The sequence below is a fragment of the Ixodes scapularis genome, unplaced genomic scaffold, assembly GCF_016920785.2.
Source record: "Ixodes scapularis isolate PalLabHiFi unplaced genomic scaffold, ASM1692078v2 PGA_scaffold5__190_contigs__length_132052651, whole genome shotgun sequence".
Taxonomy (NCBI): domain Eukaryota; kingdom Metazoa; phylum Arthropoda; class Arachnida; order Ixodida; family Ixodidae; genus Ixodes; species Ixodes scapularis.
In genome coordinates, this window is record NW_024609880.1 from 115,142,716 (window position 1) to 115,159,271 (window position 16,556).

At 41.9% G+C, this 16,556-nt stretch overlaps 1 protein-coding gene across 1 annotated transcript in view; it reads left to right on the plus strand.

The window, feature by feature from the left end:
- Positions 1 to 2,343: 2,343 nt before the first annotated feature.
- The window catches only part of LOC115318994, a 30,289-nt gene continuing 16,076 nt past the window's right edge, over positions 2,344 to 16,556 (plus strand). Inside the window, exons 1-4 of the mRNA XM_040214304.1 lie at positions 2,344 to 2,481; positions 7,223 to 7,404; positions 9,544 to 9,623; positions 11,879 to 12,064. Coding sequence (XP_040070238.1) covers positions 2,344 to 2,481; positions 7,223 to 7,404; positions 9,544 to 9,623; positions 11,879 to 12,064 — 586 coding nt within the window. The remainder of the gene's footprint in view (positions 2,482 to 7,222; positions 7,405 to 9,543; positions 9,624 to 11,878; positions 12,065 to 16,556) is intronic.

A 16,556-nucleotide genomic window follows, 5' to 3' on the forward strand; every position in this document is an offset into this window, starting at 1 on the left:
TGATGTGTCAGTGCCCCTTTAAGCCAAGAAAACATAGTTACTCATGCTTTTAATTTTTCCCCTCTTCAGATACAGTATGTTTGAGAGCCTAATATTAACTGGATCAAAAAGCAGATGAGGCTGCGGAAAATACCTAGAATTAATGTTATTACTCTTGATGGTTCTGGTATGTCTGCTGTATGGGGTAGAGTAGTACGCATGCAATGTAACGACTAAACATGGGCCATTGTATTTTCTACCGGCCTGAAATGCTATGTAATCATAAAATTTTAGATGCAAGCATGAATTTGGACAAAACAGATGAGATTAGTTGTTTAGATACAGGGTATACGTCTTCCTTGTACACAGCATCGTGTACTCTACTTGTATTTCCTACATTTTTGTATATGATCAGGCTTTACTTCTAACGTTTTACCCTCTGCTGATTTAATGCCTTCACCTGTGATAAATAAATCAATTGAATTTGAAATAATAATAATAATAATATTCTCGAAGAAAGCAATCGGGTTTAAGTTATCGAAGGCCATTATCTTTCTGAGAAAGTTGGCGTGTCATGTACAAACGCCACTGACACACCTTAGGCTAAATATTCAGCAAAGGCTACTAGCACGAGCTGGCACGTGCTCAATGCCTTAATACGTGCGTTTTGAGGGGCAGCGCGCGTGCCGCAGAAGCACATTTTAATTCCGCCATGTTGTTTCAATAGTTTTAGTCTCCCTGCAATTTTAAAGGGATTCTACAACGAAATTTCGGCGCTCATTTTTTGGTCTATATGTGTTCAAAGGAGCATCATCACATCGAATATACCAATATTTTGTTAAAAAAAGTCACGAAAAGGAATTTTAAAACGAGTTAAACGATTAGCAAAGAGAACCTGGTGGATGTCGCTAACGCCTCGTTCGTAATGCCCGTCTAGGAACCTTGACAGCTAGTGACGGAGGTTGTCTCGCCTCCGGCCACGACGAGAGAAGAGGGCCAGGAGGAACTCCCCTCTTCCCGAGAATGCCTTTTGTGTGTCGCAGAAGTCGCTATTGTCCTCCTACAAGATTACAGACGATTATCCCGTTACTCAAAATTCATACAGAAGCAGCCGCATCGGTGGCTGGAACGACTAGGCCATCCTCTCGACGTCAGCCTCGCCGTAGCTTTGCTCGTCCTGAAACGACGTACGTCACGATTGCGTTGGATGTTACGTGGTCTCCGCTAGGCCTTCTCCGAGCGCTTGCAAGTGTAGGCCGCTTATAACAAAAAATACAGCCACCAGGCTCAAAATACAAACGTGCGATTGTCATTTACGGATATTGTTGATCATATTCAACTTACTTTTGAACACCACGGGAAAATTTCAAATTTCGTTGAAGTACCCCTTTAAGGGGCACTAAATGCATCCCGTGAAAGTTTGTTCAATGCGAGACATCTACTATAAGGCACCATTCGACAATGTGCTCGTTACCACTTCGAACATTCAATTGCAAGTGTTTGTTTAGCTCCCGACACAGTTAGAAGGAACGTGCGAGCACTGTTTGTGATCTTACACAGCCTTGAAAGACGCTACTCTAAAATCATTGGTTCAGTGTAATTCACTCGTGTGGGACACCTTTTTTACGCGGGAAATTTTCTTCCAGTAATAAATTGTCGCTTGTACCAATCCTGGAAGAATCAGATTGGTCGCGGTCATGATGGGGGCACATGCGGCGTGTCACACATCTTGAGTTGCGTTCTCTACCCTTTCTTTCAATAACCTCGTGAAGACTCGTTCTCGCGAGACCCACGCTACTACGTCACGCCACGCTTCTCGCTATTTTCGAGAAATGGCGCGCCTTTACTAGCTTTTGCATCTCCTAAATTTTTCCGCTACCAGCGCGTATGGTCAGTGTTGGTGTCGCTTCAGTGTAGAGCGTAGCGAGAGATCCAAAACGATACTCCAAAACACTCTAATAAAAATAACAGATATACCAATACAGAAACTTCGAGTTACAGCTAAACTAATCCTAGTTGATTTTGGAAAGGAAAAAACATTTTCATTAAGTCCACGCCAAGTTTGTTAGGCTGTTGCTTGTGTAGTGATTGCTTAGTATAGGAGGCGCATATGAACGGCGAAGGAACGTTTCACAAGGATGGCTTTCTATCGGCTGAGGGACCGCACCCACCTCTGTCTGCAAAAGAAGGGAGAGGTAAAATTTCGCAAATAACAAAAAAATGCGTTCTTTTAAAATAAAAAAAAGATACGTAAAAGAGAAGACTTCAGTTATTTTTTTTTGTTTCGCAATATCTAACACGAAATACAGTCGACACGGCTGCTAATATTACGACTACCTTCAAAAGAACCGGACGGAGCATATCATGGCATTGAGGAATTTCGTTTTGTGTCTTAGCGTTGCCGCGGCGTTCGCCATAAAGTTTGATTTGAAGGAAAGATCTTCGGACAACAATCCTGATGTGAACAGAGAAGACCTCGGCATCATGCAAGACGCGTGGGAGGTATGATTCTATTTTATACCACGTTTCAAGGAGTTTCTCTACCACGTTTCAAAGAGAAAGAGCAAGCATTCATATACTTTACAATGTTACTGGCCGTCCGTCAGTTCTGCTGGAATATATGTTTGCCTCGAGCTGTATTTGTGAGCAGATTAAATGAGAAAATGAACACCAGTGGAGGTTCCGGAAACTTGGATATTGCCGTGCAGTGCCGGGAAAGCAACGCTCGGTGACGGAGATCTAGAAAGTTCTCGTTTATTCTTGTTCCGGACGTAACTTCTATCCTTTGTTCCAGGTTTCTTGTTCTAGAAAGTGCGTGTTCATTCTCGCCGCGAGGGCGCGACGCTCGAGCCCTCTTTGCCGAATCTTCGAGATAGTGACGCACTCCAGATGAGAGACCGCCCGCGACCTTGTCGAGTCAATTTCGCCTCAGCGTTCGATTCTGCCGTCTCGCCGACCTCGACGCCCGCGACGCTATGTTGTTATCTTTTTCCTTTTGTTTTTGGGCTCAAGTTTGCCTCATTAAACGTTTAGTTTGCTTCAGTTTTCGTCGCCTCATCACTTGTCATCCGTGACAATATTCAAAGTGGCTGCTGCTGGAGAGAGAAACCCCTTTGTCTTTGAAAATCCACTTGCCTTGTATTTTTGAATCAAACACAGTAAGATTCAAAGGATTTTATTTTTAGTACAACCAAGAGGACTATATTTTAGTGGCCCTGAGCAGTGGGTAATGCGTAGTTCATATGTATTTACGGTTGAAAAAACAAGCAGGAATCACTTTGCTTAAATCACAGCCATAAGAAAAAAAACAACAACAGACAGTTTCAATCTGTAGGGTTGTGGCGATTTCAAGATATATGAAAACATGTTAACGACATCGTATCCATCAGTAAAGAAAACACGCCCGAGGGGCCAGTATGAGTTGAAACTAGGAACAGTGCCAATATTGCATTTTAATTAGGAGTAATTCTGCCCGTTTCGGCAATGTTTTTAAACACTATTTCACCACTGTCAGAAGGTTCTATCGTGTAGAGCTCGACAATCAATCAATCAATCAATCAATCAACCCTTAATCAATTAATTATTAATTAATTATTCGATCAACCGTTTACTTAGTAAATCAATCAATATATCTATCGATCGCTTTAGCTGCCAGAGCTGGTTGCGGTCCCTTTATTGTCTTTCCGATTGAAGACCCGTGTGTGTGAAACGTTCCTTTGCCGTTTATGGACGCTTTTTCTTTAAAGCGTTCACTGCAAGGGGAACAGCATAACAAACATAGCGTGGGTTTGATGAGAATCTTTCTTCCTTTCCAAAGTCAGCTAAGATTAGTTTTATCTCCAACTCCAAGTTACTGTATCGGTATATTTGTTATTTTTAACGGAGACTTCTGGTAATATTTTATCTCTTGCTACTCTATACGCTCGAGCGACAAAAGTACTGAGCAAACGCGATTGTAATGCAAATATCGCGGAGCTACGTAACCTACTCGAGGCGTGCTATCTTACCAAAATAGCGAGAAACGTAGCGTGGCGTAGTAGCAAGGGTCCAGTGAGAGCGAGTCTTCTCGATAAAATAGGGGAAGCAAGGCAGGAGGAAGCAACTGAAGACACACCCTGCGGCGTGTGCCTGCTTCGCGTCCGCTCTTCTTCGTGGCAGGTGGTACCTACCTGCTGCGAAGAGTAGCCGGGACCTATCAGATCCTTTCAGGAATGAGACAGGGGTCAATTTGTTACTTGAAGAAATTTTACCGCATTTCAAACCTTGTCCCACACGAGTGAAGTACGCTGTACAAGTTATCTCTAGGTAGAGTATTTCTAGGCTGTCTAAGATCCCAAACAGCCGCACGCACTTTCCTTCTAACTGTGTCGAGAACTATGCAAACACCTGTGAATGAATTTGTAAAGTTTACTAGAAGATTTGTTGAACGGTGCCTTAGATGTCACTCAGTGAACAAACTTTCACGGGAAGCATTTCGTTCACTCTTACATTCGTGGGGAGGCGAAAACTACGGACAGAAGATGGCGGCGTTCAAAGCTGCTTCTGCGGCACGAGTGCTGCCGCTCAAAAGGCACGTATTAGAGCAACGAGCACGTGCCGGCTCGTGCTTCTAGCCTTCGCTACCTTTTTACATAGGGTGTGTCATTTGCGTTTATATATGACACATCCTCTTGCTCAGAAAGATGGAGGCTTTAACTAATTCAAACCCGATTGCTTCATTCGAGCACATGATTATAAGAATTTTTAAAACTTCAATTTATTTATTTAGCTCAAACCTCTCAAAGGCAATACAGCAAAAGGTAAAACGTCATTAGTGATACCTGATCATATACAGAAACATAGGAAAACACAGTATAATACACGATGCCTTGTACAAAAAGACATACATCTTATGTATTCACTCATCAGTATAGTAGATTTCATGCGTGCACCTAAAATTATAGTTTTTTTTAAGCTTTACAGATTTGTTTAACAAAAGCCGTGAAAGTTACACTTATGCGGTTTGCGTAGGTGAGTTATACGGCCAGGGGGACATAATATGGGTGGCTAATCTTTGCGATAAGTCGACTAATTAATTAAAATTCCTTAATCAGCTTTTCCATTAGTGCAAATAAACTCTTGGTTCCAATTAAAAACTTACTGAGATAGTAAAAAACCACTATAAAAGTCAAATTTAGAACGACTTGAAGCTCGCGGGAAGCTCGGGGAAGCGCCAAAGTTACCCCTCGTGCAGCAGGCGTAAAGCTAGCGGTGGCGGACCGCGATGATAATTAATCTAATCAGCATCATCCACGTCCACGGCTGCTGTCCTCTAGCCGATGTTTCTCTTGAGCGTGTAAGTTTGGAGTTCACTCGCGCACTCATCAGCAAGTCTGGCTTCCTGATGAACATCTAGTTGGGCTGTTAAGAATACGTAATGCCGGACTATCTATCAAGTCCCCCAATCCGCGTCACGCCATATTACACACTTAGTGCGAAATGCGTCATGAGGCGAGCCTGCCGCTAAACTAAAGCAGGCCAGTTGCCATGCGCACAATACGTGAGTTCCCTTTTGTTCCTAAAATCCTTCCTACCCAAAATCTAGCACATCGCGAATTATTTCAAAGTAAACTTCGATTCCAGCAGCTAAGTCACGCCATGAAAGTCATAAGAAAGCGACAGACTATGATGTTCCTTCGAAGTCACCACAAGATTTTACTCTTACAACACCAGCAGTGGCGTAGCCAGAAATTATTTTCGGGGGTGTGTCTCGATCAAGGTGATGTCCAATCACACACGAAATAAAAAAAAAGAAATATATATATATATATATATATATATATATATATATATATATATATATATATATATATATATATGTATACATATAATAAGATTTCAAGGGTGTTCTGCCACCTGAACACCCCCCCTCCCCACCCAACTTGTCTACGCACCTGATCACCAGCTTGCGATCTACTTGCCAAGTATCAATGGATGGAATTAAATTACCTTTTTGAAGTATTTGTACTCCTCCAGATAATTCGTAGTAAAAGCAACTTGTGTACGACGGGTAAAAGACACAACACTAAAACTACGGGTACTACGGGTAAACGACACAACACTTGTGTAGAGACTTTTTAGTGTTGTGTCGTTTACCCGCAGTCTCGGGTTTTTTTCAACCATGTGCGATGTACACCAGCTCGTTCGCGCCCTTACATTTTGTTCATTGTGTACTACCCTAAATATATTTTAAAATGAGTCCTGTACTGCAGCAACTGCAGCATATCTTTGCCTGGTCCCCAGCAGGAACTGCGTCAAAGAATTTCATACTAAATATTACGCATGAATGCCCAACTTTGCCCAGGAGCAAAGTTTTTATTGTTTTCGTTGATTATTTCTTTGTTTGTTTATTAATTAAAGAAAGTTTAGGGAGAAAGTTATTTGCGCGCGAGAGAGCTAAAGTAGATAGTAGCCGATGGAGCGCTGAGAACCACGTGCATGCAGTTCGGTCGTAGTGCAACCGGAAAAATATGCAAACGAGAACAAATGCAAATAGGCCCGATTGCGTATAGTGTAAATGCGAAAAAAAATCGCTATGGAATTTTTGAGAAAGATCAAAAGAGAATGGGGCGAAATGTGAAAGGGCAAATTTCGAATTTGGCGTTTCGAGATTTTACGAGTTCGATGCGCCACAAACAAGCTTATGATAATTTCGCTGCGAGTTACCTTACTCTTCGCTAATACTGCCACGCGGATTTGAAGCAAGTGTGCACGTGGCCGAACGGTTATCCTGCTTGGCTCCCACACAAAGAGGCGAGGTTTGGTGCTTGGTTGCAGATGTACTTCTTTGTTATTTCAGCAAATGTCGCGTTCAGGCAAATTCAAGAACCGCGTTTGTTGCTCGAGGTCCGAATGTTCTACGTGCGAAACATTCTACGCTGATTGTTCCAGAAGCCCACGGGTGTATGTACATAAGAGCGAGGCGGGGTAAGTCTCGCTCTTGCGCTCGATCGAGCTACTCCGGCTACCTGCGACGTTAGCTCTTTGTAATTTTGTTTTTGGCACAAGTTCGCCAAAATAAACGCCTAGTTCCTGTTTTATTGTCGCTTCATACTCTGTCATTCGTGACAATATTTTAGTGCATAGGCTTGGTTTCACACGAAAATACAAGCAAGAACTGTCATTCGAACTAGAGAGCTAGTAACATTGGGAAGCAAGAACTGAGATTATATAAGGCATAATAAAATATCTATTATTTTTTCAGGTCATTAAGAATACTAAAAATAAGGCATACTATATGATGTATGTTAATGAGTACGAATATAACTACAACAATAAAAGATGTATACATTTAAGGACAAGTGATATGAATCAAACATCGAAAACTGCGGTTTACAATTTGACCTGGAACATCTACGGTCGTTGGAGCAAAATAATTGAAGAGCAGTAAGTTGACATTATAAGTCTCCGATAGTGCCATCCTGAAGTTACTTTTAGAACAAACAACGATTTGTGAGAAAGAAAATAAACTTAGGGAGGGTTGGCAAATATAATAAAAAAAACTCGAAATAATAAATAACAAACGGATGCACAAAATGTATAAAAACAAGCACCAACCAATAATAAATTATTACATTAATGAAGAAGTAACCGGAGTGTCCAGTAAGACTCTTCATGTTGTTGTGGAGCATAACCGCATTTGTTTGAAATGTGAGCCGCACTTTTTTTGCTTTGGCCGACTAGTGCTGGAAATAAGTGCTTCACAGAATAGTCATTAAGCAGCTTCCGCTTACACATGGTGGTTTTCACAGAAAGTGCATTGACGAGGCTCGCATTCACAAGGCTGGACTTGGCAGAGAAATAATTGAGTCCTAAGCGGAGAGCAAGTCGTCTGCTTCTTGCACGGGAGTTCCGGTGACGTCAGAACGACGCCGAGTTCTGATTGGCCGAGTGAAAGAATAGCAGGTAGATCCCATGGCTAAATGCTTTGAGGTCTACCACTATTTTTTCAAGCAGCCAGTAAGAGCTCGGCATCGTTCTGACGTCATTGGAATTCCTGCACAAGAAGCAGGCGACTAGCTTTCCGCATAGGATGGCCGCTGATGAGTTGAACTTTGCCTCGCCCTCCCTTAGGTTATCCAAGACTGAGGCAGAGTTTCTGAAGCAGAAGCGAAAGTAGTTTCTTCAATTTGAATCCGTAACAGTCCTTTTTTTTCCCATTTCCCTTTATTTTTTTCCCCTTCTTTTTAATTCTCTTTTTCCTTGACAGTTTTTTGTGTGGTAGTTGTCTATTTTCTTTAACGAACTGGTTCTTCTCGGGGGGTTCTTTTTTTCCCAAAGTGTTTTTTTTTGTTGTTTTCTTTTCGCGGGGCGGATTTTAGGGTCATGGAAGAAAAAGGTTGACGCCTTGAGGGTGGCATAATTGAATGTCGGCTGCTAGTCGAAAGAACTGTACCGTCCGTTTTCGTTCCTGCATGTTTTCTTCTTTTGCGTTTTTCCAATTGTGAGAGAGGCTTTTTTTTTTCATCATTTACTGCCTGTTTACAACTTGTATAAAACATATGTATTTGAGTCTGTCTATGAATGGGATATTGTATATTAAGGAGTTCTATAAGAGTTTAGATTAAAATATCCACCAGTTTGAAACCTGTACTTAGTCTTGAAATGGAAATGCATACAATATCCTCCTCGTTGATTCAGATTTGACAGACGTCGCCGTCACAGGATCAAATAATACGAGATTCGCTTCAGTGTAGGCAAACGTTAGAAGCGTGTCTGTGTATATAACGTAGAAACGTATAATGTACGTTCAGCGGACACATTAATTGCACTAATAACGTTAAGCGTTGAAAGATTATAAAAGTTCACCTCTTGTGGGGCGAATGAATGGGCATTGGACGACGTAGCTTTGTGAGAAGAAATGAAAGGGGTCTTCGCACAAACAAAAAAGCAAAAAAAAAAAAAAACAACGTATGGCCGCATTGAAAAGCGAGCCGGCTAGATCGCAGAAAGTGAACTCACAAGACGAAAAGAAAAAAAAATACAGATAATTTTTGCGTGGTCTACAAAACGTAACGTGTCTGCCATATGGACCCTATAATGATGACAGACAATTTGTGATATTTTCAAATTGTGTTTACAGTGACCACGGTACTATTTAGGTTTTGATTGTGGCAATACGTCTTAGAACCTATTTTAACAATATACTGCTGTGTTTATTGATAATAACTATAATGGTAGAGTCGCGTTGACAAAAAAAAAAGTTTTAGCGTTGAATGAACTAGGAAAAGCTGTAATGCGTGTTTATGCGGAGACCTAAAACTAAATTTGACTCCTTGCGTATTGGTAGAAAGAGCTAATGAAATCTTCGATATAACGACGACGCCAAGCTGACTATTCATAGGGAAAGAAGTGCTTGCTGCTGATATTATCGAGAATAATTCTGCATTAAATATTTTATCTTGAAATATACACAACAAAGCGTACGCAGCTGTCCTTATCATTCCATACTTAGACGCAGATTGTACCGAGCAAAAGCAGCTTGCAAAAAAAAAATATATATAATAATTTCTCTTTTGCGCCCAGGGTATCATGGATCAGTCAGGTAGCAGCAATAAAACAAAATAATTATTATATGGAAAACATCATCCGATTTTGGTACCCCAGTAAGTAATCAGATGTATTCTTAACTTTGCATGTAAAATTTGTAAACTCAATTTACCTCATTTAAAAACTGGAAAGTGTTGTGCGTGTTGCAGTGGTAGCGGGAGCGGAAATAAAAAGCAAGGCAAATAAAAAATATGCGCATCATTTATGCAGGCACATATACGTCAATTAAAACATGCAGCTCGCATTCTGTTATGTTATTAAGTTGCTTATCGCGACTATATACATGCATACTACTGCAGCTGAACACGATTATTGACAAGGGATATAAAACGTATAACTTACAACTTCTGTTTTTTGTCTACTAGTCGTATTTGTCTAGACATTCAATAGTGAAAGAGATCGGCTGGCATTGCCCCGAAATAATACTTAAAAAATCTACATTAGCTTGATCCTGCTGACAAAGACCGGGGAACACACATTTTGTGTAGCTACCATACACATAGTCACGCCCATCGGGAAAATAGGAAGACAGAGGCCATGATGATTTCGGGAATCAGAAATAAGTTGTATATTTACAGAAACGAGAAATCAATATAAGCCAAGTAGCCTTTCGAAAAAAAATAAAGACGTTTAAAACTCTATCTAAAGCGAAATTAGAGCGCAGCTTTACAGGAGGAGGAGGAAAGGGTAGCTCCCTCCTCCTCCTCCGCACCCTCTCCTCCTCCTCTTCCAGCCCCTCCTCTTCCATAACCTCGCCTCCTCCTGCTCTTTACCTTCCCATCATCCTCCTCCATACCCCCTCCTTCTCCTCCATATCTTCCCCCTCGCAGCTTCCTCGCTAAATTTAGCTGAAAAATTGACGTCACGTGACCTCAACACCAATTCAGTTTCCCCGCAAAATTTAGCAAGGAAAAGGACATCACATGACTTGGTGTCACGTCATGTACGCACAAATTCAGTTTCTCCGTTAGATTTAAAAGGTAAATTGACGTCACGTGACCTCCATACCGATTCAATTCTCCGCTAAATTTATCGGGGAACTTAATTAGTGTTTAGGTCACGTGACGTCAATTTTCCCGCTAAATTTAGCGCGGCTACGCCGACGGCGACGCCGACGCCGCGAAATACGGAAACAGGCGCCTAAGAGCTGCGCTCTAAAAGCACTTTGAGGGAAATAAAGAACTTGACAAATTCAATGTAAGCGTTATGAAACGTGCAGGTTTACGGTCATAGCTATAGTCCCATTTGGTATCATCGCTTGGTCCGTCAGTTCATCGCGTGGCAGGTCCCTCGGGGCCCCAAACTTGCCGAACACAAAGTTGGAACCGCAAGTTGGAGGAGCGCGCCGATCGGACGTCGGCGAAAAAGCCCGAAGTAATCGTCGCGATAGGCCAATTGGTGCGCTTTTGTCAACTTCGGCCTCAACTTAGGCCCAGGAAAGGGAGCGTCTTTGCCTTGATGATATTCGAGAACACAAGGTGTTGTAGCGGCTTGCCTCTCCAGGCGCTGTACGTGGCAGCCTCGGTCCCCGGAGTCCTTCGAGGGCTTTGTGGACCCGGTTTAGAGCTTAGCTGGCCGTCGCAGCTGTACGGCGCTACTTCGACCGTCCGTTGCGGTAATTCTCCCGGCTTCCACAAGCCCCCTCAGGGTTACTCTCTAACTGCTCGTGCTTTTCTCTTGCTTTTTTTGTCGTTCGTATTGTTTTGTAATCATTATTGTCATCAAATCATGACACACACGATTTGTATGGCTGCGCTAGCCCCGCACACATGAGCCCTGCCACTATCGAGCACATACCATATGCGCAACGCACACAACTTAATGTGCACGGTAGGTCTGCACATTTTTGGTCCACCGGTCTTTATCAGTTTGATCAGGCTATTTTAAAGTTATCATAGAAATAAGCGTATAATCACTATTCTTTTTGCTAGAAAATGCCAAACTTTATGTTGCTTAATACTTAAGGGCTTAAAGCGAATTAACCGAAGAGGAGTCTGAAAATTAATCAGTATATTTTTACGTTAACACTGTGGCCATTAGCTATCTGGGTAATAAAATAGGCATATGTAAGAAAATTATTGACAGGAAAGTCGCGGTAGTCAAGCTATAATTTATTTCTTAGACTGTTCCGGGTAATATTTGCAGTAAAAAATGCATCTCTTTCTCCATGAAAAGGAAATATTTCGAAATATCTTACTTTGCAATTTTTTTATAGATTATAGATAAGAAAAATATGAATAAATATGAATTATATTAATATTACTTGGGCACAACTAACCTTACTTGTAAACGTTTTCTTTTCCATAAAAAGACGCACCAGATTACGGAAGCAGAACTGCAGATGGATCCTACAACTTAGTTGATTACACCAATTACCAATGTGACTCGGGACTCCGAGATCCTTTCTATTTTTCCCATGATGAGGAATATTATGATTCATACGTCGTATTTAGTGAGCCATCGTGTTATATTTTGAGGACACTAGAGCGCAGTGGAGGTGAGTACATTTAGGTTATTAATGTCTCTTCAGTGCATGCCAAAATAAAGTTCAAGTAGCAGAAAACTGCACTTCGTTTGCTACGTATGCAAAGGCATTTACGAACATGTGCGAAGCCAAGTGGCAGTGAAAACTTAGGGTGGACGCTTCACGTGATTTCACGTTTTTCCAGTTTGTTTCGCAGAATATCTGTCTTGAAAATACGGTAAAAGCATTGTAAAACGTGAGTTTCATTATCCTAGTCGTTCTTTTGTAATGTTCATTGTCCTTTATCTTTTTTAAATATTTTGTCCAACTGAACTCGAGGCCTATTTCAAGTAAAGTAAACAATAAAACACAAATAGTTTCTAATTCTAGTGTATCTTCATTAAATCTGGGAAACATCGCGGTAAGTATAGAAAACACAATAGTTAAGAACTATGCCAATATATTTCATGGTTTTGACTCTCAATGACAGAAAGGGAAATTGTTTTTCCTTGTGAGGCATATAACACATTATCTCAGACGTGGTGAGCAGAGCACGACAATGCGTGACGCCTTCAATAGACTACTTTCATAAATCCCTGCATGCAACACGGCGCGCGTTGCACTCTGGGAACTAGTTGGCCAGAAAGGAGAGTGGCATGGTTTCGGTTTAGATCTACACGTCGACAAGGGATTATACACAGAACGTGAACTATTAATGGCCGTTATCTCATGTTTTCTGGTCCCGAGAGGGTCATTTGTGGTCTCGCAACTAACCATCCCCAGAAATCTGTGCCATCGCATGCTAGCGCCATCTCTTGGCGGATTATGGCAACGCTCCCATAGAAGCAATGTATTAAATATAGAAATACGGCAATATTTGCTCAACATCACATTTTTTCAGATTTGCCATGCTACCCGTCCAATCTCTGACCCGATCCAATCCTTCCGCAAAAAAGTCAAGATTACAGCGCATAAACTGCAGGTTCCTCATTCGAGTAAATTATTTGATGCATAGCCACTATGGGTGGTATCAGGTTTGATCGGTTTTTAAAATATATTATTAGGTCAGTGAAATAAATTTTAATTTTATATTATAAATACAACCCTCCCCCAATCATATGACAAAGTTTCGTGATTTGTATGATATTTTCTAATGCGTAGAAAAAACATCCTTCTGGGGCACCTCTCCCAAACGTGCCACACAAAGTGATTTTCAAACCTCCCTAATTTAAAAATACAGAAAGATACGAGATTTGCCATATAACTGCGACAAGGCAAAAACATCCAGGAAGCGTAGTGTACGCTCCGTCTTCTCTCAAACTTATTTCCTCGGGTTCCTGAGACCAGTTTGTCGAACCAGGCGCATAATCGATCAGCCAGCTGTTCAGAATCGTTCCCTGCATTCTGCTGCTGGGATCACTAAACTACCAAACAAAGAAAGCAACTATTTGTTTTTTCATTTAGAAATTTTATCATGGCTAAGAAAAGGTATAGAAATATTGTTATTAATCATTAAGAAATTATTGACCTTGGCGAAGCTACATTTAGGGCGAATAAAGTGGGAATATTGAGTGATTATTTGGCAAGGAAGCTGACTGTACTTGATGGTCTCTTCATGACACGTCAAGCGCATAAATTCAAAATATCAAGTAAAAAACATGTCGGTCGATCCAGCGAGGAGAACATTGGAAATTGAGAACTACGTAACGTCCTCGCTCGAACGCCTTTCCCATCGAGGAGGTTTATTTTCAAGGATATGCAGTTGTACCATGATTGATTTGATGGACTTAAATTCTATCATTTTTCCCAGTTAAAGACCCGAATGTTCTAAACAAGTTCCTTGTGGATGAGCGGAGGCCCGAATTTGAAAAGTTGGACGAAGCCGTCAAAACGGAGAAACCAGGTCTAGTTTGAAGCGGTTTTTCTCAAGACAGATTTATTTCCAAGTATTTGCCATGGCACCAGCATGTAGTAGAGGGATGAAAATGATATATTTCGCCCAAAATGGGTGCATGAGCCGTGCTCCAAAAGTTCCCTGTGAAGGCGCGGGTGCTCAAACTTTAAAAATGGGACGAAACCGTCGAAACGGAAAAACCAGGTCCACTTCGGAGCGGTTTTTCTCAAGACAGATTTATTTCCAAGTATTTGCCATGGCACCAGCATGTAATAGAGGGATGAAAATGATATATTTCGCCCAAAATGGGTGCATGAGCCGTGCTCCAAAAGTTCCCTGTGAAGGCGCGGGTGCTCAAACTTTAAAAATGGGACGAAACCGTGGAAATGGATAAACCAGGTCCACTTCGGAGTGGTTTTTCTCAAGACAGATTTATTTCCAAGTATTTGCCATGGCACTAGCATGTAGTAGAGGGAAGAAAGTTATATATTTCGCCCAGAATGGGTGCATGAGCCGTGCTCCAAAAGTTCGCTGTGAAGGCGCGGGTGCTCAAACTTTAAAAATGGGACGAAACCGTCAAAACGGAAAAACCAGGTCCACTTCGGAGCGGTTTTTCTCAAGACAGATTTATTTCCAAGTATTTGCCATGGCACTAGCATGTAGTAGAGGGATGAAAATTATACATTTCGCCCAGAATGGGTGCATGAGCCGTGCTCCAAAAGTTCGCTGTGAAGGCGCGGGTGCTCAAACTTTAAAAATGGGACGAAACCGTCAAAACGGAAAAACCAGGTCCACTTCGGAGCGGTTTTTCTCAAGACAGATTTATTTCCAAGTATTTGCCATGGCACTAGCATGTAGTAGAGGGATGAAAGTTATACATTTCGCCCAGAATGCGTGCATGAGCCGTGCTCCAAAAGTTCCCTGTGAAGGCGCGGGTGCTCAAACTTTAAAAAATGGGATGAAACCGTGGAAATGGATAAACCAGGTCCACTTCGGAGTGGTTTTTCTCAAGACAGATTTATTTCCAAGTATTTGCCATGGCACTAGCATGTAGTAGAGGGATGAAAATTATATATTTCGCCCAGAATGGGTGCATGAGCTGTGCTCCAAAAGTTCCCTGTGAAGGCGCGGGTGCTCAAACTTTAAAAATGGGACGAAACCGTCAAAACGGAAAAACCAGGTCCACTTCGGAGCGGTTTTTCTCAAGACAGATTTATTTCCAAGTATTTGCCATGGCACCAGCATGTAATAGAGGGATGAAAATGATATATTTCGCCCAAAATGGGTGCATGAGCCGTGCTCCAAAAGTTCCCTGTGAAGGCGCGGGTGCTCACACTTTAAAAATGGGACGAAACCGTCGAAACGGAAAAACCAGGTCCACTTCGGAGCGGTTTTTCTCAAGACAGATTTATTTCCAAGAATTTGCCATGGCACTAGCATGTAGTAGAGGGATGAAAATTATATATTTCGCCCAGAATGGGTGCATGAGCCGTGCTCCAAAAGTTCCCTGTGAAGGCGCGGGTGCTCAAACTTTAAAAATGGGACGAAACTGTCAAAACGGAAAAACCAGGTCCACTTCGGAGCGGTTTTTCTCAAGACAGATTTATTTCCAAGTATTTGCCATGGCACTAGCATGTAGTAGAGGGATGAAAGTTATATATTTCGCCCAGAATGGGTGCATGAGCCGTGCTCCAAAAGTTCCCTGTGAAGGCGCGGGTGCTCAAACTTTAAAAATGGGATGAAACCGTGGAAATGGAAAAACCAGGTCCACTTCGGAGCGGTTTTTCTCAAGACAGATTTATTTCCAAGTATTTGCCATGGCACTAGCATGTAGTAGAGGGATGAAAATTATATATTTCGCCCAGAATGGGTGCATGAGCTGTGCTCCAAAAGTTCCCTGTGAAGGCGCGGGTGCTCACACTTTAAAAATGGGACGAAACCGTCGAAACGGAAAAACCAGGTCCACTTCGGAGCGGTTTTTCTCAAGACAGATTTATTTCCAAGTATTTGCCATGGCACTAGCATGTAGTAGAGGGATGAAAATTATATATTTCGCCCAGAATGGGTGCATGAGCCGTGCTCCAAAAGTTCCCTGTGAAGGCGCGGGTGCTCAAACTTTAAAAATGGGACGAAACCGTCAAAACGGAAAAACCAGGTCCACTTCGGAGCGGTTTTTCTCAAGACAGATTTATTTCCAAGTATTTGCCATGGCACTAGCATGTAGTAGAGGGATGAAAATTATACATTTCGCCCAGAATGCGTGCATGAGCCGTGCTCCAAAAGTTCCCTGTGAAGGCGCGGGTGCTCAAACTTTAAAAAATGGGACGAAACCGTCAAAACGGAAAAACCAGGTCCACTTCGGAGCGGTTTTTCTCAAGACAGATTTATTTCCAAGTATTTGCCATGGCACTAGCATGTAGTAGAGGGATGAAAGTTATATATTTCGCCCAGAATGGGTGCATGAGCCGTGCTCCAAAAGTTCCCTGTGAAGGCGCGGGTGCTCAAACTTTAAAAATGGGATGAAACCGTGGAAATGGAAAAACCAGGTCCACTTCGGAGCGGTTTTTCTCAAGACAGATTTATTTCCAAGTATTTGCCATGGCACTAGCATGTAGTAGAGGGATGAAAATT